This window comes from Haliotis asinina, chromosome 6 (assembly GCF_037392515.1).
Source record: "Haliotis asinina isolate JCU_RB_2024 chromosome 6, JCU_Hal_asi_v2, whole genome shotgun sequence".
NCBI classification, from domain to species: domain Eukaryota; kingdom Metazoa; phylum Mollusca; class Gastropoda; order Lepetellida; family Haliotidae; genus Haliotis; species Haliotis asinina.
This window is the reverse complement of record NC_090285.1, coordinates 70,705,980-70,728,827: the sequence shown is the minus strand read 5'-3', so window position 1 is coordinate 70,728,827 and position 22,848 is coordinate 70,705,980. Positions and strand designations below refer to the sequence as shown.

General features: G+C 40.1%; 3 protein-coding genes across 3 annotated transcripts in view; 1 reads left to right on the top strand and 2 right to left on the bottom strand.

Annotated features, from left to right (window-relative positions):
• LOC137286358 (protein mono-ADP-ribosyltransferase PARP4-like) overlaps positions 1-8,841 on the bottom strand; it is a 59,058-nt gene extending 50,217 nt beyond the window's left edge. The window contains exon 1 of the mRNA XM_067818168.1: positions 8,744-8,841. The gene's annotated coding sequence lies outside the window, so the exon portion shown is untranslated. The remainder of the gene's footprint in view (positions 1-8,743) is intronic.
• A 75-nt stretch (positions 8,842-8,916) lies between these two features.
• On the top strand, positions 8,917-15,462 carry LOC137287297 (ashwin-like). The gene is made up of 4 exons (XM_067819535.1): positions 8,917-9,103; positions 13,019-13,212; positions 13,889-14,273; positions 14,857-15,462. The coding sequence occupies exons 1-4, from the start codon at positions 9,011-9,013 to the stop codon at positions 14,923-14,925; spliced, it is 741 nt and encodes a 246-aa protein (XP_067675636.1). The 5' UTR covers positions 8,917-9,010; the 3' UTR covers positions 14,926-15,462.
• A 2,371-nt stretch (positions 15,463-17,833) lies between these two features.
• LOC137287295 (WD repeat and coiled-coil-containing protein-like) overlaps positions 17,834-22,848 on the bottom strand; it is a 50,432-nt gene continuing 45,417 nt past the window's right edge. The window contains exons 10-16 of the mRNA XM_067819533.1: positions 22,337-22,432; positions 21,919-22,096; positions 21,145-21,695; positions 20,907-20,953; positions 20,420-20,478; positions 19,845-19,976; positions 17,834-19,554 (exon numbers count right to left, since the gene is read on the bottom strand). Coding sequence (XP_067675634.1) covers positions 19,382-19,554; positions 19,845-19,976; positions 20,420-20,478; positions 20,907-20,953; positions 21,145-21,695; positions 21,919-22,096; positions 22,337-22,432 — 1,236 coding nt within the window. The 3' untranslated portion in view covers positions 17,834-19,381. The remainder of the gene's footprint in view (positions 19,555-19,844; positions 19,977-20,419; positions 20,479-20,906; positions 20,954-21,144; positions 21,696-21,918; positions 22,097-22,336; positions 22,433-22,848) is intronic.

Genomic DNA, 22,848 nt, shown 5'->3' with positions numbered 1-22,848 from the left:
TTTTCACTCGGAGTATAAATTTGCTTGTTATGGGCAATGATTTACTTATTGTTCAGCACTGTACTTGTTGGGATGCATGACACAAGATCAAAGAATGAGAAATTGTAACATTACAAACGATATTCAACAGAAGGTAAGAGCTGAACTGATATATGGTTTTGTTGAGGATAAGTGCATACAAAACTTAACCTTAAAAGTGTAATCCGGTTAACATCCATACGATGTTTACTGACAGATATGATGTTTACTGTGTGTATGATACTGTAGACTATGCTGTAACCTTGTTTATTCTTCAAAACTCTACCTGTAATTCAACGACAAAATACCCAATAATATACCATAGAATTGTTTGCTTGCACTTCAAAATGTTATATTACATGGCATTATATAAAATATTACCACTTTGGAAAAACTGTACTGCCAAATAATTTTAAGCATGGAACATGATCAGCAGCCATTGAAGTTTCAGGTATTCCTGCTACAGCAAATGAATGAAACAAAAGGAATAATGTTTGAAGAGTACATTATAAGTTGTTCACTGGTCCTGAGGGACCAGTGAACAATGCATCTATCTTACAGAACACCTGAGTTTTAATTTTAAACTGTTTGAAGCACTTTTGTTGAATGCGAGGCGAAGCGCCATTTTGCAGACAACTCTAGGTAAACAGATTTAGAGTTATCTCCCTTCCATCAATTTTCAATCGCAAAACATCAGTAATTTCCGTGCTTAATGCATGATTCAATGTTATTCAAGACAAAGAAGTACTGCCATGAACCACCAGAAGAGTACATTGAAAGTAATAGAGCTTACCCAATCAGAAAGCGACATTCATGTGTGAGGTAAGATAACTCTAAATATCCACACAGAGGAACAATATCACAAATCTAAAATCATAAAATACTTGTCTGCTGTCAAGTGTTTTTGAATCAATTTAACATAGAAAAATATCAAAAACATTTCAGGATATTTTACCATGTGTTTCTTTCAAATGAGCACATAAGTCTGTTTCAGGTGTTTCACATTGGAGTCGATAAACATAATATGGCAGAAGGGAATCGTTGCATACAAACAGGTCTGCAACTGTATCAGTTATCACCATTTCAGAATTTCTCATGTCTTTTGTGAAATAATAATAATTATATCATAAAGTAACTTTGAATAATTGATTATCTTTTTTTTTACAGTTGATTGATAGGGAATGGAACAATCAATGATTTTTTTTTAAACTTGAACCTACTATCATACTGATCAAGTGATATCCCCCTGCTATGTCTACAAAAGACTACTGGGTTCATAACGTTATCTGTTAACTTAATTTTGTTTTTCTTTTGTTATTAACAGTGAAGAATTTTCTTTTGCTGTCTTTTAATGAAGTCAAATACCAAAGAAAAAAATCCACCTCTGTAACTGACTGGAACTAAGCACTAAAGATACTGATCTGTTGGTGATAACTGTCAAGACTTAAAGGGGCACTGATGCGGAGCAATTTCCGTGGACTGGTGTAAACTTTTGTTATTGTTTTTCTCCCGTGAGTACCCGGATGATATGGTTCATAACCTCTGCTGCGCAGTCTGTAAGCGCAATTGATAGTTTAATTATAGACAGATCAACTTAGGTGAAGTCATTTTTACTTCATTACAAATGTATTATGAAAACAAATGAAACACTTTGAAGGTTAATCATCTGCCAGTGGTAGAAATGGTAAAAAACAATTAGGACGGAAAAATAACGAAGCCAATGTACGTCTCTATATTTTGTCTCATAACCCTAATTAGTTTATTGTCATATTGATATGATTCTGAAAATTAATAAAAGAACATGCGATCTGCTTATACTTATAGTAAATTTCTAACATAACAGCAACATTTATACATTGTATAGATTGTCGATGTGGATCCTATTTCACACACATACACGATCTAGTGTGTGTTTTCTGTCATACAGATTCTGCTGAATGCTACAACAAATAGATTAAAACAAAATGCAAATAATGAATGTAAAATAGACTAATTTTATAGCAACAATGTCAGGCTATTACCTTGTTCAGGAATGTATCCATCAATATCCACGTAAAAGAAATTGTATTCCATTCATCTGCAGCTGGTAAATAATCCTGCTCTGTGTCGCGTGTCTTACAACTGTCCAGTTTGCGAAAAAGTAACACATCGTTTCACGTCTTTCGTTGGTGAAACCCAGATAAACACCTCATTGGTCTCCCAAGATAGCACACCTGGCAACTAACTGTATGATGTCCGCTATTCGAAGTAATTTAGTTAACCAATAATGAGCAATCAATCAATCAACGCAAGGGTGGTTAATTCTTTGAAGGGAGGATGTTGTTTTTGCACTCACACTTTACGACAGGGTGTAGTCATCTACACACACTGCCTTTTGACAAATCTGCCAGAAGATAAAAGTAATTAATCAATCAGTGTGTTATCAGTTAATCCTTTGATCGATGTTTGTTTTTGTAACTCAGCTGATAAACCCTCTTGCATCACTTACATGCACATATTACATAACATACAATATATTTGCCATTACAGACCTTAATTTATAATGTTGAGTATTTACTCCAGACAGGAGAAATGCCAAATGGGAACCTTTGTCGAGTAACCAAAGTGGTATTACTACTAATTATACCATTACAGACCTTAATTTATAATGTTGAGTATTTACTCCAGACAGGAGAAATGCCAAATGGGAACCTTTGTTGAGTAACCAAAGTGGTGTTACTTATACCTGTTATGAATTCATTAATTGACCATCCAGAGAATGATGACAAATAACACGTGTAGGTTTACACCATCAAACGCGAGTTACAGCAAGGAAGATGTAATCTCTGTGTCGCATGCAGCCTGAAAACACTTATGGGCCGAAAGTGTTTTGAGGATACCAACGGAATTTCTTTACATAAGGAATACATACAGGCATTTGCTGTGTACTTGGGTAAATAGGTGAAATAAGGGTTTTTTACATTAGAAAATTTTCAGATTTCTCTACCGAAGGCAAAGTCATCGTTTATTGTTTACGAATTCAAATAAATCAACTGTGTGTTTTTATTATCATAAATAATAAACCATTGTAGCTACCATAGCTACCAAATTTTTACGTATGATATTTGCTATCACAGCTGAACCAACACTCAAAATTACTTAAATATAAAGCTTTGCAATCTTCCGGAGGGAAACAAATGGCTTGCTACGTGCCTGTAGACATCATATTTTCATGTAACATGATTAAATATCGAGGTTAAAAACACAGAAATAGGATCAAATTGAGTAACTATACCATCCAAGCATCCGAAACAAACTACACTGCTGGGATATTTTGTTACGATCAGACAAGGAATACCATGGATATTTTTAAATAATGGCATATGATGGGCATCCGGCTGTAATGTAATTGCCTTTTATTTATGTCCCAAGCGACATTCCATTTATTATGTTGTAAGCGGCTAACCGGAAATAAACAGACATGTGCTCCCGCCCGCCATAGTTGGTTATCTTACATGGTGTCAGAAGCGGTTAATCGGAAAAATACCCAATGAAAAGCTGTCAGACATTTGACATCGTTACAAAGATTACAGGAATTCATTGTGTATCGGTAATTGACTTTGCAATCCACAACACTTCAGAAATACTTGTTTTGAACATTTTCAAGTACAAGTCGGTAAAACGTCAAACATGGCGTCTAGTATGCATTTTGATCACCCTACACTCGATTGGAATGCTCCAGATCTTTTCGAGGAATTTCAGAGATTCAAACAACATGTGACTTTTATTTTTAAAGGCCCACAGTGAGAAGCAAACGATAAAGATCGTTCGGGCTGGCTAGGTATGTGGATCGGCCGACAGGGCCGTGAAGTGTATAAAACTTTAAGATGGGAAGAAGGGGAGGAAGACAACCCAAACGTAATCATGAACAAGTTAGAAACGTATGTCAGACCAAGGAAAAACAAGAGAATTGCAAGATTCAAGCTGAGAGAAAGGAAACAAAAAGTCGGTGAGAATTTTGACAATTTTGTGAAGGACCTTAAGTTAATTCTCATGGACTGTGATTATGGAAATCCAGATGACATCTTAATTGACAGTATTATTGCAGGAGTTTCTCATTCCAAAATTCAAGAACGTCTGTTAGACCAGGGTCAAGATTTGACACTTGCAAAAGCCCTAGACATTGGTAGGCAATTTGAAGTATCTCAAATGCACCTCACTATGATTAGAGGAGAAGATCAGAAAGTTTCGTCTCTTAAAGACACAAGACACAAGCCACACAAATGTAACAGTAGAAAATCCGAGAGGAAACAGCATCAAGATCCAAACAAGAACTCTAAAACAAACAGTGATCAAGGGACCTGTGGCAAGTGTGGTCTAGAAATAAGCAAAGCACACACTGATGGGAAGTGTCCAGCCAAAAACACTATATGCAACTACTGTAAAAAGCCAAACCATTGGATCCAGGTGTGCACAAAGAGAAAACGCAAACAAGTTCACACTTTACAAGAAGCTCAATCAGATGACGACAACGAGTTCGACAGCGAATCTGAGGACGACCTTCTGCAAATTCATTCTCTTCAGCATAAGCAAGAAAAAGACAGTGATGACAAGTGGATTGAAACAGTACAAATCAGCGACAAACCAGCAACAGTTCGTATTGACACGGGTGCCAAGTGTAATATCATTGTGAAAACATGTTTTGACAAAATCAATATCCAGTGTGAATTAGCCAAGTCATCAAGAGTCCTCCGGTCCTATTCTAACCACAAGATATATCCAGAAGGAGCTGTTCAGCTACCTGTGAAGTACGAAGGTAAAACTATACCCGTCACTTTCCTCATCATTGATATTGACCAAGAAAACGTGATCAGTGGAGACACGTCTGAAAAGCTAGGACTCATAGCTCGAGTGAATCTGACAAGTGACAGCTCAGAATCCGTTAAACAATTTGCGGATTTCCCGGAACTCGTGAAAACAACAGGGACCCTCCCAGGAGAGTACTGTATAAAGCTTGATCCAGACGCAAGGGGAGTTGTTCACCCTCCTCGTAGACAACCAGCAGCCCTGAAACCAAAGATCATGGAAAAACTCCATGAGATGGAAGAAAATGGCTACATCGTCAAGGTTGAAGAACCCACAGAGTGGGTCAGTTCCATGGTGGTCTCCATCCGAAAGGACAAAATCAGAATATGCATCGATCCAAAGGACTTGAATAAAGCCATCTTGAGAGAGCATCATCCCCTTAAGACCATAGAAGAGGTCGTAGCTAATATTCCTGGGACCAAGGTATTCTCAACTCTTGACGCCAAATCAGGGTTTCTACAGATCAAGCTCGACAAGAAGTCATCATACCTAACAACATTCAATACTCCCATCGGAAGGTATCGTTGGCTCAGACTACCGTTTGGTATCAAGTCCGCCCCCGAGATTTATCAACGGATTATGGATCAGATGCTTGAAGGCATCAATGGTGCAGCTGCTATTATGGATGATATCCTCATCGCAGGAGTTGACACAGCTCAGCACAATGAAATTCTGAAACAAGTTGTAGAGCGAGCAACCAGATACAATCTCAAGCTAAACTTTGACAAATGCTCTATCCGGAAATCGGAAGTCCACTACGTCGGACACATTGTGTCTGCTGAGGGCTTGAGACCAGACCCAGCAAAAGTACAGGCAATTACTGAAATGCCTGCACCCGAGGACAAAGAAGGAGTCCGAAGACTACTAGGACTTGTCCAGTACCTAGCAAAGTTCCTTCCAGATCTCAGCAAAGTTGATGCGCCTCTACGAATCCTACTGAAATCAGATGTCATGTTTCACTGGGACCATGAACAGCAAGACAGCTTTGACAAGCTGAAGAAGATGTGCAGCTCACAACCAGTACTCGCTCTCTTCGATGTCAACCAACCTGTTGAAATCCAGTGTGACGCATCACAGTCAGGCTTGGGAGCAGTCCTGATTCAGAATTCCAGACCAGTTGCATTCACCTCAAGGTCACTTACAGAGACAGAAAAGCGCTACGTGCAAATTGAAAAAGAGATGTTGTCAATTGTGTACGCAGCCAGCAAGTTTCATTGCTACATCTTTGGGAAAGAGACTGTTGTGTATAATGACCACAAGCCCCTAGAGATCATTTGAAAGAAACCAATCCTCTCTGCACCCATGAGACTGCAGCGGATGTTGTTAAAGCTGCAATCCTATGATCTTGTAGTGAATTACAGGAAAGGCTCTGACATGCAGGCAGCTGATGCTTTGTCTAGAGCATATTTGAACACAGCTCACACTAGCTCTGAAGTCTTGGATTCGGACAGAGTCCACATGTTGGATATCACTCCAGACAGATATGAAGAAATCAGAGACCTCACACTTAAAGAGCTCAAGTATGTGACAGAAGTTGTCCTAAATGGATGGCCAGACGACAGAAGAAACGTCCCAATTGAAGCCCGTCCATACTGGGATTCACGTGAGCAACTCTCAGTAGCAGATGGCATCATTTACAAGGGCTTGCGCATTGTCATACCACCTACTCTACGCAGACACATGATCAACATCATCCATGAGTCCCATCTGGGAATGGTGAAGAGCAAACAGAGAGCTCGTGAAGTGATGTATTGGCCATGTATGAACGACGAGACAGAACAAGCCATCAGAGACTGTGACAAGTGTGCTGAATACTCAAGGAGACAACAAAGTGAGCCCCTCCAACCTACTCCACCACCAGACTTACCTTACCAGATGGTTGGGAGTGATCTATTCGACTTCCAGGGCCGAAAATACCTGGTCCTCGTCGACTATTATTCCAAGTACATCGATGCCATAGAGGTCAAGTCTCTTACTGCATCATCCACCATTGAAGCTATGAAATCGGTGTTCAGCATCCACGGAATACCGAGCAAACTGAGAACAGACAACGGTCCACAGTTTGATTGTGCAGAGTTCAGCAACTTCTGTAAGTCCTATGATATTCTACACGAAACGTCAAGTCCACACTTCCAAAGTTCCAACGGGGAAGCTGAAAGGGCAGTCCAAACAGTCAAAAATATGTGGAGGAAGAGCGAAGACAAGTACCTGGCACTCCTCGACTACAGGACAACCCCTCTGGAAGGAATCAACCTGTCTCCGACCCAGCTACTAATGAGCAGGAAAACACACTTCCTGCAGCACGTGAGATACTCATTCCTCAACCTTACAACAGGCAAGAGACCAAACGCCACTTGACTCTTGAGAAGCAAAAGCAAAAGTTCTACCACGATGCTAAGAAGAGTGCTAAACCCCTCCCAGAGCTTCAGCCAGGAGACCAAGTTAGACTCGCTCCAGTTGACACTGGAAAGTCATGGAAGCCCGGAGTAATCCAGAGTCACCACTCCAAACCCAGATCGTATCACGTCACCACTGATGTCGGGACTTACAGGCGGAACCACAAGTTTCTCAGGAAAGTCACAATTCCAGCAAACACGAGCAGTCAGCCCAGCCGACAACTTGGAGAAATGCAGTTCACCCCAAACGTCACACCACCACCGCCGCTCGCCGAACCATACTCTGTGCAACATGGTGCACTACCTTCACCTCGCAGAGACGTCAGCAGCCCAGTCACCACCACCCCGGCAGCCAATCCGACTGTCACCACCAGATCAGGCAGACGTGTAGCACCACCCAGCAGGCTCGATCTGTGAATGACTCTTAAAGTGCTAGGGTCATACGTTAAGTTCAACGTTAATAGTAGTTAGGTTTCTCCTGAAAGACTTTAATTTGTTTCGCAGTGCCAAAGAAATGCTTGTGCCAAATTTAGTTTGTCTATGCGTTTTATATAGCTATCATCATCGTGAACTCTGTGCTCTGAAAAAAAAAAAAAAAAAAAAAAAGACTTTTGCCGTATACGTAACTTTCAGTGACATTTCACATTTACGCTACCAGTGCTATAATCTTATCCCTCATTCATGGACTCTTAATCTTAAGGAGGGAGATGTAACGTAATTGCCTTAAGCGGCATTCTTTTATTTATGTCCCAAGCGACATTCCATTTATTATGTTGTAAGCGGCTAACCTGAAATAAACAGACATGTGCTCCCGCCCGCCATAGTTGGTTATCTTACACCGGCCTCCTGACTCTTTTGGGCGAAGAAATTCTGCTAATATGGACAGGAGCCCAGTTCCTTTGTCCGTCACGGTCGAAGGAGCGGGCGCTGACCAATTTGCAGTTTGATTTCGTAATTAGACTGTTGAAACATCATTGGCTGCACATCAGTGCCCCTTTAAATACTTGAGACTGAAACATTTTCCATCATCAGTGGATTGATTCAAGTTTAGATAATTTCAGTCAGTAGAGATACAGCATTGCTGAATATATAATGCTCGTTGTAATGCGCTCAGTTGAAAGATATGAGATGCGTTATGTGTGAGTGAGTAGAATTCAGTTACACCGCCGCATATCTACCTTTCTGTATCATGAGATAATCAGCATCCGGGTTGGGTGGGTGGTGGTTTTTGGGAGGACATGTTTGAACTTTTATCGAAGGGGACCTAACTGTTTATCACAGTTTCAAACTATAGAGGATGTTAAATATACGTTTTCATGGCAACACGTACCAAAATGAACTGTCAGCATTTTTCTTACACATTTAACTGTTGTCCCGGAAGGGAATTCAATACCAATGCTGTCACTGAAACTCGCCTATATCCTGACATCAATAATGTCATGTGCTACAAAAGAAATCTGTTATTACTAAGTCATGAATAATACCTTTCTCCGTGATGAACAAGTTAGAACTTAATTTCTTTCATCAAACAACGGCATCCAAATGCACCACTTACTGAGCGATTCATGAGTAAACAAGCTATATTTAGAAATATAGTCAACACATACTCTACTACAGCACCAACATTGTATTCGGTTGCGTTTTAGGAGATAACCGAGCCCTCTAAGGCCATCCAAATGTCGGCAAGGAGTTTACATATATAAACCAATGAAATAAAAGGAAGCCATTTACTGCGTCTTGTATTTTCCAAAATGGCGTCTTCTTCGGACTCGAAGCATGTTGATATCGACTGGCTTCATCCTGAATTACTAACAAAAGACGGACTTCTGTACATACTTGAGCAGGTGAATGTTTGTGGTTGTAGTTTGTGACGCCTTTAAGTTATCTTTTCCATTTGTCAGTACCGTGCTCAGGAGATATAAAATATTACACATGCTGAGGCTTACATCTTTCGGAAAATTGCGTCAGTGTCCACATGCTTACAACATGTCAGATAAACGTCTTGGCATATACGCGATCCTCGCGATGGTATTCTTTTAAACAGCAATCCGCTTGTTTGCAAGAATTCGGTTCAAGAGAATTAAGGTCCTATCCGATCTGCCCTGTTGACAACCTTGATGACAATCCAGTCATGCTGTTTTCCTCTGCCCACGCCAATAGGTTGTCCATAATTCCAATGAACAGACGCTGCACTAAAGTCAATCATGTTATTGTATTTAATGGGGCCTATGTAATTTCTCACACAATCTGAAATGGTTTTAACCACCACTAAGTTTTAGTTACATGTAGCATGCTCTGATTGCATCTCTGACAGGGCAGTCTAAGGTGCCAGACCATTAATGCACTTTATTCAGCAAGCTTTGAGGTGTGGGGATCAAGCCCATTGGTGTAAAAACCTAAGACTTTGGAAGGCAAACTCTTTCCTCGTTATGATTACACATTGCCAGTCATCAATACACAACCCTGTGCATTTACAAGAACCTATGAATCCATTGGTAGATGACCAGATGGTGACCACATGAATACGTGCAAACATCTAGTTGCAGGTACAGCAACACGCAGTAAACTGGAATTAAGTATTCTGACTATGTGTACCAGTCCACCCAGCTGGAAATTGGTACCTTGTAAGGATGAGAAAGCAACATTAACTAGCTGCACTTCCCAGGGCCCAGAGTCCTGGGCCCACCACTGACCAGACAACTAGCACATTAGAACTCATGACAATTTTGACTCCTCAACCTAAAATAATGTCCTGTCATGCTTAAATCACCCATATCCCAGCTGTACCACTAATTACAATCATTTCCTCTCTTCCAAACTTACTGGTACATCAATTCTTCTATGACAATTTAACCTCATTAGCATGATTAGTGAGCTTAAGTCATTTATCAGTAGAGGACGTAACGCGTACGCAAGACGGTCTCCTGTTACGTGTACAAGTGACTGCCTGAGAGGGGGTCACTCATAAACGTGACTGCCTGATCACAGACAGGGAAATTCTGCATGTCACACAAAAACGCTTCTAAAAGTGTTATTTATTAAAATAATTAAACAAAATTTGCTACAGTTGTTGACTGATGGTCAAGTTATTGGATGACGTGTATGAGAAGCATAAAAAGAGGAAATTAAATTGTCAAAAAATGACAAAAATATGCACAATTTGAGCAAAAATTGACGATAAACAGAGAATTTCACCTATGTACATATTTTTCAGAAACTTATATTTAGTATTTTCTGAAAGCTCATTCATCGTAGATTCATAATATATATGCAGCTTTCCATGCACACCAACGCACACTGGTTTGTTATTGTGTTGAAACATGTTTACTTTCTTCGAAACTGCGCGAACCGTCTCGCATAGAAGTGACTGGGTTTGTTTATGAAGCATTCAACCAAATAAAATTCCAGACTGGATGTCACCAGAAATGTTTGATCAAACCATTACGTGTGTACCATTTCTGATTCTTAGTAATCTTAATTGTCAGTAGTTTCCTGAATGGTGTCTGAGTCACCCGATCCACATATTCCACCCATCTTTCTTATTAGATTTGTTGTATACAATAGAAATGAATTGAAATGAATTTGGTAACTCTGGTCCTTGCACTTTCCCAGTACATTGAACCTTCTCAACTGGCCTTCAAATTTTCCTTAAGTATTTACCAAATGTATTTGAAGTTTCAAATACCCTGGTTATAACTCCCCAAATCACAGATGCATATTTCATGATGCAGGCATTTCCTTGATGCAGGTATTTCTTTGTTGTTTGCATATTTCATGTCCTTGATGCAGGCATTTCTTTGTTATATGTTCAGGATTTCCTTTAAGCCTAAGTTATCTACCGGGACAAGAGCAGTGTGCATTGTCATGGAACAACATCCTTGTGGTAGATAAGAAGGATGTCCTGAATACTGATGCATCATGTATACATATAGACCACATACGCTGCAGACAGGATGCTCTGAAGCTGCCACATGACTTTTGTAAAACAGCCATGTATGGTTGTTTAAAGAAATGAATGGGAATCAACATATCATGACTGGAAACTGACCTGATACATCTAATCATTTTCATTTGTGAAGGAATAGTCTTTATTCATAAATTGATTTTAAAGCAGCCTGCCATCTAGTTCTGCTTTTCTGTTGACCATGTTGACAAGAAAGTCTCGGTCTTGGCTATAGCATGTAAACATGCTGCTTAAGTCCCAACCAAATAAACAAGAAGGGCATTCTGTTTGATTATGTAGGCTCCCATTTTGTATGGACTGATTATCAAGTCGCCATAAGTCTTAATCAGTAAAACCAATGTCTTGGTGGTGTGATTGGCTGGATCTTTATTTCCTTGTGCTTCAAGAAACTACTCACTTGAATTTTGTTCCTTCACATTACGTATAAATAGGATTGTCTTTCGAGTGACTCTTGAGTCCCATTTGAAGCTTGTAATACATGCCTGACCTTGCCTCAGGTTGCTGCTCAGGAGACAGAACTGTTTTAGTATGCATAGAATATTTGTGTACATTTTTGTTTCTTGAATACAAACATTTGCAAAAATGCTATTTACTTTGCGGAATTTCACTGAGTGAACCACATTGGAGCAGTTTTGAACAGAGTGGTGAGAACTTCAGACTTGAGCAGTCATGTTTTTCAATGATCTATCCTAAAACATAGCGTTATACTCGCAAGTGGTTGTATATTCTACAGCCTATTGTTATATTTGAATTCTAAGTTGCCAGTTGATAGGCTGCATTTGCAACACCTATTGCTAGTTTATCGTTATAGTCACAATAAGACTACAGTGTTGTGAAAACTGTCTACACTGTTTACATTTGTGCAAAACAAAAATAGAATTAAAGTGAAAATAGATTAGTCAGAGTGTTGAGCGTTTTACACTGCATAACAGTTGTAAACTTAAGATATCTTAGTGTTTTTTGGCAGCTTTAATTGGAACTAGTTAAGTGGGCTGAAGGACAAAAGGGCTGAGGTGAAAGTCAAATGACAAGAGTGTGTGAGTGAGTTTAGTTTTATGCCGCTTTTAGCAATATTCCAGCAATATCATGTCAGGGGACTCCAGAAAATGGGCTTCACACATTGTACCCATGTGGGGAATCGAACCCGGGTCTTCGGGCGTGACGCTTTAACCACTAGGCTACCCCACCGCCCCCAAATGACAAGAGGTAAAACAAGGCCGTATTCCTACTAATATAGACCAAACAGAAAAACAGTTTCGAAAGGTTTTACATTATTTATTGACATGCATAGCATTGAAACCTAATATCAGCATAACATTAATAAGATGGTTATGGCTATAGCCCTTTTTTTCGGGCTTTTTGAATTTTCATTTCTGCCCATATGACTTTTAGCCTCAGCCCTTCTGCCAAATTTTGTTTTTTGATCTTTTGTCCTTCGTCCCTTTTGACTACAATCTTGGCAAAGATGTGTTATTGGTATAACACCTTTATATGAATGTTGACACTAAGATACCCACGAGATTCAGCATTTGTCAGTGTTCACTGGTGCCATTTGGAGATAACTTATCAAAGAGTTTGAGCACAAGTGTTATTACCGTTAACCAACCATTGAACTTACTGGAAAAGACTAATTCATATTTTCTCATCTATTCTTAGGTACGACATTAAATACCTTTCTCCTCACCTCAGTATTTACTCATCATCATCCAAGTTAAAGTGAGTGTGGTTATCAATACCATTCCTGCTCCTCATCCTCATAAGATCCACAGATGAACATGTATTGTGTGTTTTTCAGAGGTACATCCAGATGTCCAACCTGCGGGGCCTGGACAAGGAAGAGCTTCTCCAGCTTTACTACAAGTACATCCTGCCCCTCCCTCAGAGGAGGTACCGCCAGAACCGCCGTGGACAGGACCTGACCAAGAAACAAATCCTTATGGCCAAGAAGAGACGCATCAATGCTTCTGACATGGATGAACCTCCTCACAAGTATGTATTCTCTCATACTTACATGTATCCATCCATATCTTATTTTATGTGATCATGCCAAATATCTGTTAGTTACCTTATTACTAACCATAGTTAAAGATGTCATCACAGGTGTCATTTCCTGTTCAACTGCCAGGTATTTTGAAAACCAATATTTTGGATGTTGACTAATCTAACAGAGATAATTTGAATTCCATTCCTAGTTTGACTGATTTATGTCTTTTCCATTTTTCAAACCATATAGGAAGATGTTTGATTCAGATTGTGTGAACATAGGGACTTTATAGATTGTTTGTGTTGCTGAAAATAGTTCGTACAATGGCTGGCAACAAATCAAGCAGGACAAGGGAGCTGTTTTGCATTAGAAATATGATCAGGGTGAAGGCACATGAGGATGTCAGCATTTCCGCAGTACTGATAGATAATCATGTATATTAAACCCTCATGTTATTACCATGATTACAGGGAGCACATTCAGTTTGAGTTTGCCCCATGATGTTGGAGGTGACATTGTTCATGCCAGACTGTCACAGTGTTGATCATTGTGTAGCTTAAGACCTGTGTTAGCAACAACCAAGCTTTGTGAGTCATACATATAACACCTTTAGCAATGTTTTTATAATTTGAAATATGTCTTGACATTTCACATTATTTGTGTTGATCTCCTGCATTTCAGAAAACAGAATATGACTGGGTCAGATTCCACATCTCGTTTCTTAACATCATTCAATGATACCAGCAAGGGTGTTTTTGACCGTCTCAAGCCCCCACCCTCTTGTATTGATGCAAGTAGAAAGGTGATCAGGCTTGGATCGGGGTCTAAGTCAACCACACTAGGTTCTCCGACTAAATCAGCATCTCAAGACATTTCCACGCTGTCCAAGAAGATTGTGAAAATTACAATGTCTCCAACAGCTGATTGTAAAGAAAAGAAACCAAGTACAAATAGTACTATTAAGTTAATTAACAAACATTTAGAATCGCCAAGTGAAGGGAAACTCTCGAAAGTGAAAGAGAATGGAGATGTTGAGATGAAGAATGTACAGGAGAACATAAACAAGGTAACCATGGTTACAATTAATATAATATCAGTACAAGTCCATTTTTGAAGATGGATCAAAAGTATTCCAGGTGGCAGAACTGTTATCTAAACAGGACAATTTATTTACTATCTGATCAATTCTCAATGTCCACAGTGCATAAACACACAAAGTATCTCACCTAATAGACCCCTGAAGATCCAGGGTAAAATAGGTCTTCTGCAACTCATGCTTGCCTCCAAACCACAAAAGGCCACTATGCTTGTCATAGGACTAAGAGACAAATCATGGGATCGGGTGGTCAGGCTTGCTGACTGGGTTGACATGTCTTCAGTTCTCATTTGTGCAGATCGATGCTCATGCTGTAGATCACCGGAATGTCTGGTCCAGACTCGATTATTTACAGACTGGCACCTTATAGCTGGCATATTGCTCAGTTTGGTGTAAAATTAAACTCACTCACTCATCAACCTAATAATTATTGTTTACTAATGAATGTGATATCAGTAGTTTAGGGTGTTAGTGATATAGTTGTAGTAGTAGGCGTTATGTCTCTTACACACGCATAATATTCTACCGGTTACACAGCTTTGTTTGTCTGCAGGTGGTACCCGACTCGCCAAAAGAAACACCCAACAAAAAAATCAAGTTGAAGCGGATATCCTGGCCCTAGTTGTATATGTTTGTTCCAGTTCCAGACTGCCAGCTCCAGATTCAGACACAGACTATAGCTATAGACCATGGTAAACTGTGCCAGGGCTACACAACAGAAGGAATGCATGAAGAGTTGCAGTTATCATGGTAACAAAGTGTGACAAGTTCAATCGCATGTTCTACTCCAGTGTCATGGTTACACAGTGTCAAATGTTTCATGGTATATCCAGCCCTAGTTGTAATGGTTACACAATGAAATAAGTTTGATGGTGTACCCAGCTCCAGTTGTCATGGTTACACAGTGAAAGAAATTTGATGGTACACCCAGCTCCAGTTGTCATGGTTTCAAAATGAAAGACGTTTGATGGTATACCCAGTTCCAGTTGTCATGGTTTCAAAATGAAAGACGTTTGATGGTATACCCAGCTCCAGTTGTCATGGTTTCAAAATGAGAAGTTGGTAAATTAAGGAGTGTGTAAAACGTTGCATGCTGACATGTGCATCAATTTGCAATGGAAATGTGTGTGAAAGCAATAAATAAAAAAGAGATATAAAATTAACAAGTTTGTTGTAAATCTAAAAGTCATTGATCGTGTGAACAAAGCAGTGACAGTGCCAAGGCTCCAAAAGCCTAGGCTGTCCAGAGTGAAATGGTGAGAAGCAGAGACTTAGCCCCATTCCACCCACACCAGATGATGTTATGCATTCCTGACGACTAATTATTGTTAAGACATCATGTTATGGACTATTTACTTTCCCAGACTTTGTGTTCATTAATAACAAGCATATCAAGTACTAATGAATCTTGAAATAAAAAGGAAAAAGACAACTGAGGAGGTCGGGATAAGTCAGCTGTCAAATACTCACTGAAAAAAAGAAAACATATTTTGGACCACTGCCTTTTGCATTAGTAATTTCTGGGCAGACTTCTGAAACTTCTCAGAACTTGAGAATTACTGGCAAACAAGGATAGCTGGACCACCGCAGAGAACGTGTTTACGAGAAGTAGGCGGTGCTTTGCAATGAGAAAACCCATTTGGATTGTGAAAGGGAGAGCAGAAATAAGCTAATACTCATGCTGTGCATTATGATGAAATGGATTCCGCACATAGCTGGGCATGCCCTACTCTAACACACCCATCCCACTATACTTGATTACTACTTGGGGCCCTTCCCCTCACAATGGCGAGTGCCACACATACATGCTAATACGGGTCAATTGTCAGGTCGGTGCTTAACTTATCCTTGATTATGAGAGGAGTGAAGATAAATTATTCCCTGCATTTCAACACAATTGCTGCAATCGACACAGTCTGTCCACTTACATATTTACAAGAAGTCACACTTGTGTGTTGTTACCAAATATGAAACTTAATACACGCAAATAGCATCCTGTTTATACAACAAGAGTCATAACTTCTCCAATATCCTGTCAAGACTGATCCTGTCTGAACAAATCAAGTGCTTAGTAGAATCGATGCTACTATCACTCTCAATATTCAGGCGATATGTATACATGCCCCCACTGTCAACACTCGTATACTAATGCCCTTATTGTCAACACTGACTAACATGTATACTAATGTTCTTGTCAACAATGACTAACATGCACACTAACGTCTGCATTGTCAACATTGACTGATACTTGTATGCAAATGTCGGCATTGTCAACATTGACTGATACTTGTATGCTAACCCTGTCTGCTATGTCACTACATGTATGCAAATGTCGGCATTGTCAACATTGACTGATACTTGTATGCTAACCCTGTCAACCCTGTCTGCTATGTCACTACATGTATGCAAATGTCGGCATTGTCAACATTGACTGATACTTGTATGCTAACCCTGTCAACCCTGTCTGCTATGTCACTACATGTATGCAAATGTCGGCATTGTCAACATTGACTGATACTTGTATGCTAACCCTGTCAACCCTGTCTGCTATGTCACTACATGTATGCAAATGTCGGCATTGTCAACATTGACTGATACTTGTATGCTAAACCTGTCTGCTATGTCACTACATGTATGCAAATGTCGGCATTGTCAACATTGACTGATACTTGTATGCTAACCCTGTCAACCCTGTCTGCTATGTCACTACATGTATGCAAATGTCGGCATTGTCAACATTGACTGATACTTGTATGCTAACCCTGTCAACCCTGTCTGCTATGTCACTACATGTATGCAAATGTCGGCATTGTCAACATTGACTGATACTTGTATGCTAACCCTGTCTGCTATGTCACTACATGTATACAAATGTCGGCATTGTCAACACTGACTGATACTTGTATGCTAACCCTGTCTGCCCTGTCTGCTATGTCACTACATGTATACAAATGTCGGCATTGTCAACACTGACTGATACTTGTATGCTAACCCTGTCTGCCCTGTCTGCTATGTCACTACATGTATACAAATGTCGGCATTGTCAACACTGACTGATACTTGTATGCTAACCCTGTCTGCCCTGTCACTACATGTATACAAATGTCTGCCGTGTCACTACATGTATGTCTGCCCTGTCTGCCCTGTCACTACATGTATGTCTGCCCTGTCTGCCCTGTCACTACATGTATACAAATGTCGGCATTGTCAACACTGACTGATACTTGTATGCTAACCCTGTCTGCCCTGTCACTACATGTATACAAATGTCTGCCCTGTCTGCCCTGTCACTACATGTATGTCTGCCCTGTCTGCCCTGTCTGTCTGCCCTGTCTGCCCTGTCACTACATGTATACAAATGTCCTGATCATGTGCAGGGGTATGACTGTCCGTTTGGACAAAAACTGTAAAAACGTATCTGGATTCAGGTGGTGCTTATCAACGCTCATGTGTATGTGCAACATCAAATAAAAAAACGCAACCATGTAATAAATCCAAGAAAAACTCAAATTATCACACAAAGCATCACAATAAATTCATACAATAATATATTTGTTCATGTTGTTTAAATGCATACAAGCAGTAACAATGATGTATCGGAATCTAATATACAAGTATAACATAAAATCTCAATGTTCACCATTGTAAATAGAACAAACTAAAACCAGCAGATGCTTAGACTCACACATTACCATGGAAACAGTCTGCCAGTGGCATGTTTGGAAAAACAGATGCGGAGCAGAAAAAACATGAACTGTCTGTACAAGGTTCAAAACCAGAAAACAGTGACTGCTTAGTGACAAAGTTCATATTTCCATTTAATGGTGAGGAACACCATTGAAGCATGTGATCATCAGAACCTTGGAACGTGACTCTTGTCATTGTCCAGAAGGACAATAGTTTCACGATGCAGCTGGGTATTTTAACTACAATCCATAAAACTGGTGCAATGATTCCACATGAAGACAGCATCTGGACTTGGGTATACAATACATGAAGATCTACATAAATATATGTGTAGCACAGAGTGAAATGTGGGACAGAATGTATAAGGAGCTTGATAAAATATAAACATATATTGGACAAACCCAAAAAATCTATTCTTTGGAAAACAAGCAAATTAAGAATATGATGACAAATGATTAAGCATCAATCTAAAACACTGTAAGTTTATACACATGTAATAATACATACAATACAAGAGGATTCAGATTCAGGAGGTATATACATGTGTTAACTGACTTATACAACAGACAAGTTGAGAGACGTGAGAGATTCAGCAGCAGCTGACAAAGATGTCATATCTCAGTGTGTCTCAATGGGACAGGGGTGGGGGGTAGCCTAGTGGTTAAAGCATCCGCTCGTCATGCAGAGGACTCAGGTTCGATTTCCCACATGGGTACAATGTGTGAAGCCCATTTTCTGGTGTCCCCCGCCGTGATATTGCTGGGATATTGCTAAAAACAGCGTAAAATTAAACTCACTCACTCACTCAATGGAACAAGTCCTACAAATGCACATTTTCTGCAGACTGACCCCACTCTAACATGTCATTCTTGTATTGTGTATGGCGATGTCAACGCTGTTGTGCAGGAGATGAAGCTGTCACTGATGAAGCTGCCACAGACTCACTGATCACATACAAGTGGTCTTGTCTCCCCCTGGTTTATCAACTCTACAATACATGTTACAAGTCTAATCATATCAGGTCCTTTCAGAAGCTATGCTGTTCAAAAATAAATTCTGTCGTTTCCAGGTCACATAAAGAAGAACATATCTGTTTGCTCAACTCTCTGACTGTGTCACATTATTTCCAGTTGGTTCCATTCAGAATCTTCAGAATTTTCTAAACAGCTGTTTGTTCAAATTTATTTGTTTATTGCACCTCAGACATAGAACATTGCGAAGACCCTCAAAATCTGTCAACTACCATCAGTTGTAGACAAATTTGAGAGAAAAGAGTATGGGCCTGCGATCTTTACCATCATTCACACAATATCATGGCAGGGAATGAAACACTGTCCTAATTTCTTTCACCCAGGGTAACCAAGTCCACATGACATGTAGATGGGGTGGAGCTAGCACCTGCTGGCTCCAGACACCAGATCCTTGTCCAGCACACCGTTTGTCTCCCTTGGTGAGGATGGCGAGATGCATGCTGGGACACCTGTGATCCTGAGAGTGGATCCAGCACCAAACTTCATTGGGATGTAGCCATCAATATTAGCCCCAAGAACACACGGCTCACCATCTGACAACAAAGGGGGACAACTCATACAACATTACACATCTGAATACATGAGATGCAAGACTAACTACAGCCAATATCTAATGTGCATGGAAATATTATGCCCTAAATAAAGTTAAACACCCATCCTAAGTTGACCCTTGATAAAACGAATTAGTATTTCTGTCTGTTGATATGTAAACGAGGGACACATCAACTAATGAGAGCACATGTCTAACTGCTGCAGTATTTCAGCAGCCTGATCCCAGTTGTGACCTGTATGACCACTGAAGAGAGAGGTTCACTGTACTCACCCATGATAAGTTCAACTGTGGCAAGACCAAATGCTTGTTTGACAGGATCGAGTTGCAGTCGGCCAGAGTCTAGCAGGAATGACCTGGTCAGAGTGTGGCCATCAGATGTCTCACAGATAACCTTCACCTTCTCTGAGAGTCAAAATAACAAAGCACACTATTACAAACATCTAGGCAAGCTAATGAAAAATCTAGGGAAACTGACTTTGAATAATTTCCTGGTAGATGATAGTGACATTAGTGCTTTCATGGAAATCAAAGGCAAGCTCAATTTGTCACAAGTGAGTTTCAGTTAATGTAAGTTTGAATGGCATTTCAGTCATATGGGTGTGGGTCACTAGACAGGAAAGCAGGTGGTGCAAACACAAGACATTTCATCACTTTAGTTTAAGCAAAATCAAGGAAGAATAAAAAAGAACTCATTTGTTTTGAAATGTCCATGGGAGATAACTCTCAACAGCTCACATAATATCTGAGCACTTAGCAGCCAGGACACTTCAATTACAAGCTACAACTGATTTCAAAATGAGAGACAATGAGTCCAAAGAAGCAACTGCACTCTGAACAAGACTCACCTGGTTGCTCAGGACTCTGGTATCTTGTTGGGAATATACATGATGTGTTTTCTACAGCTCTAGAACAGACAGATGGAACACTTTGCTAATATAACATCAACCTCACATTTTACAGTATGTTTAGTTTCATGCCACAGTCAGCAATATGCCTGCATTATGGTGCGACATCAAGCTTGACTCCAGGTGTACCTACTGAAACCTCTAAATGTGTGGGTATTGGGGTAGTCTCGTCTAGTGAAGTGACGAATACACAATGCCATTTAGAAAGCTTCCACGCTGGGAGAGCAGTTAGGCATCTGGATTCAATGCAACAAAAGTACAGGTATCAATACTGATAAAGTGTCATCCTAAATAAAACATGTTACATTAGTGGATAAAGTGATTTCACACAAGAGTTTCATTTAATGACCTCTGAATAACCACAACACGTGTCCCTGTGACAGGTGAACCTACATACCACTGTACCAAGCAAGAGATCAATACTTACTGAGATAACATATCGATTTTCTTCTGCAATGCAGCAATCTGATCTTTCTGAAAAACAATCACATCAAATAAATCAGAAACAAAACCATGAAAATTTCCAATTCATTGATTAATGAAACCTGTCTGCACGGGACAATTTCAGTTAAAAAGGAAGTAAATTTACTGAACCTCAGTCGTCTAGAAAGCAATTGTTTTACCATCCCTTCAGCTTATTAAAAGACTTTGACCTGGATACTGACCTGTGAGTTGACAAGCTGCACCAACTGGTCACATCCAGATTCTTCCTGTGTATGCTCACTGTTGGAGCCGCTGGGAGTGTAGCTCTCAACTACACACACATCATCTTGCTCCACTCTCCTCACACAACTCATATCACTCGGCAAGTCCCGCTCAGCATTCACTGTCAAATTTCTACAACCATTCACCTTCCTTCCATTGTCCACAGAATCAAAGAATTTATCCACATCAGAATTCTGGAATTTGGGAGCCTGACTTGAAAATTGCACTGTTTCTGTTTCCAGACTTTCTGCTTTTCCATTAGAGCTTAGGTCCACCACAAGTCTGTTGGTGTTTCCCCCATCTCTACACGACCGAGAAGAAGGGGGCACTGAGATCTTGATATTACTTGCTTCATGTGTAGCCACTGAAAGGGAGGTAACTCTGGACTTGGAAGGAGTTCTGGTTGGAAGGTTGGAACCACTCAGGCTCTTCATCTTCTGTTCTTGTTGTTTGGTGTCTGATGTCAAGTTGCTGGGCATCACAGAGAAACTGTTACGAAGGTGAGATTTGTCTGAAATGTGAAGGAGTTATTGCATTTTAACAGTGTGACAAAGAACACCCATTCAGAGATAGGGACAACAGAGAATCCTTCAAGCATGGGATAATGAGCATCTATTAAATCAATTCACAAACTGTGTGAAAACATTCTTACATCTTCTCCTATCTATTTTGACTCCAGCTGCACTAAATACTTTCAGATAACGTCTTCCATATTTCCTGAGACATTTTCTTACCTATTTTGATTGGGAAGTATTTGATAAGTAGAGTAAACCTTGCTTCATTGGTGGACGAAGGAAATGCTGAATCGGCAATATCTCTCTCGCCTACCATCACCAGGACACCAGAGGTTGTCTGGGAAAAGATGGGAGGTAGTCTACAGGATCCCTTGGGCCGATGATGTTTCTCAAGTTGCTGAAAAAAATCAACAACTAGAATGCGCCTTACTTGAAGACAAACATCTTACCTTCCATCCTCTAGTTGCATTGAATCAATTTGAGACATCTCTTTCTCTCTCTGTGTGCGTGTGAAGGGGGTGGGTGGGTGTGAGGGTGTGCATTACCAGTCATTTCTTCGAGGAAGAACACCCTGCTGTCTCTGCTGCCACTAATATGTGAATGGCTATTACAGATGAAGACAAGACGGAATACTCACAATGTCTGAGACTTTGTGTAACTCTTCACCCAGGAAAGTAAAGATCTGCAGCAGACTCTGGTTGTTGCCCCCGACGATGACAGAATTGGTCCGCGGCTGTGTGAAACATTTAACAAATATTTACAAGAGCTGAATACACACATTTGTTTGTTGTTTAAAGCCACATCCAGCAGTATTCCAGGGGCAGTCTGGAAAAAAATCAAGTATAGGTTTGATAATCTAGACTGCATGACCATCGATCTAATTGGGATACAAGTCAGCCAGCCTGACCACCTGCATTGAGCAGGAACACCTGTAGCCAAACAGTGCTCAGAACACTACTCAGTTCATACTTGCTGTTTAATGCTGCACTATGGACAGTTCTACAGCTCCAAGACAGAGGTCTGTAAATAATCAAATCCAGACCAGATAATCCAGTGACTGGTGTTGTGGACACTGACCATTCGTCCCTTAAGTTGGTCATCTCACCTTGCCATGGGGTAATATGTTAGGAACAAAAGATCAAAATCTTA

Excerpts from the sequence above, each read along its gene's own strand:
- LOC137287297 (XM_067819535.1), top strand. The coding sequence starts at position 9,011 with ATGGCGTCTTCTTCGGACTCGAAGCATGTTGATATCGACTGGCTTCAT. Across the intron at positions 9,104-13,018 it reads TTCTGTACATACTTGAGCAG|AGGTACATCCAGATGTCCAA; the intron begins GTGAATGTTTGT and ends TGTGTTTTTCAG. Across the intron at positions 13,213-13,888 it reads ATGGATGAACCTCCTCACAA|AAAACAGAATATGACTGGGT; the intron begins GTATGTATTCTC and ends CCTGCATTTCAG.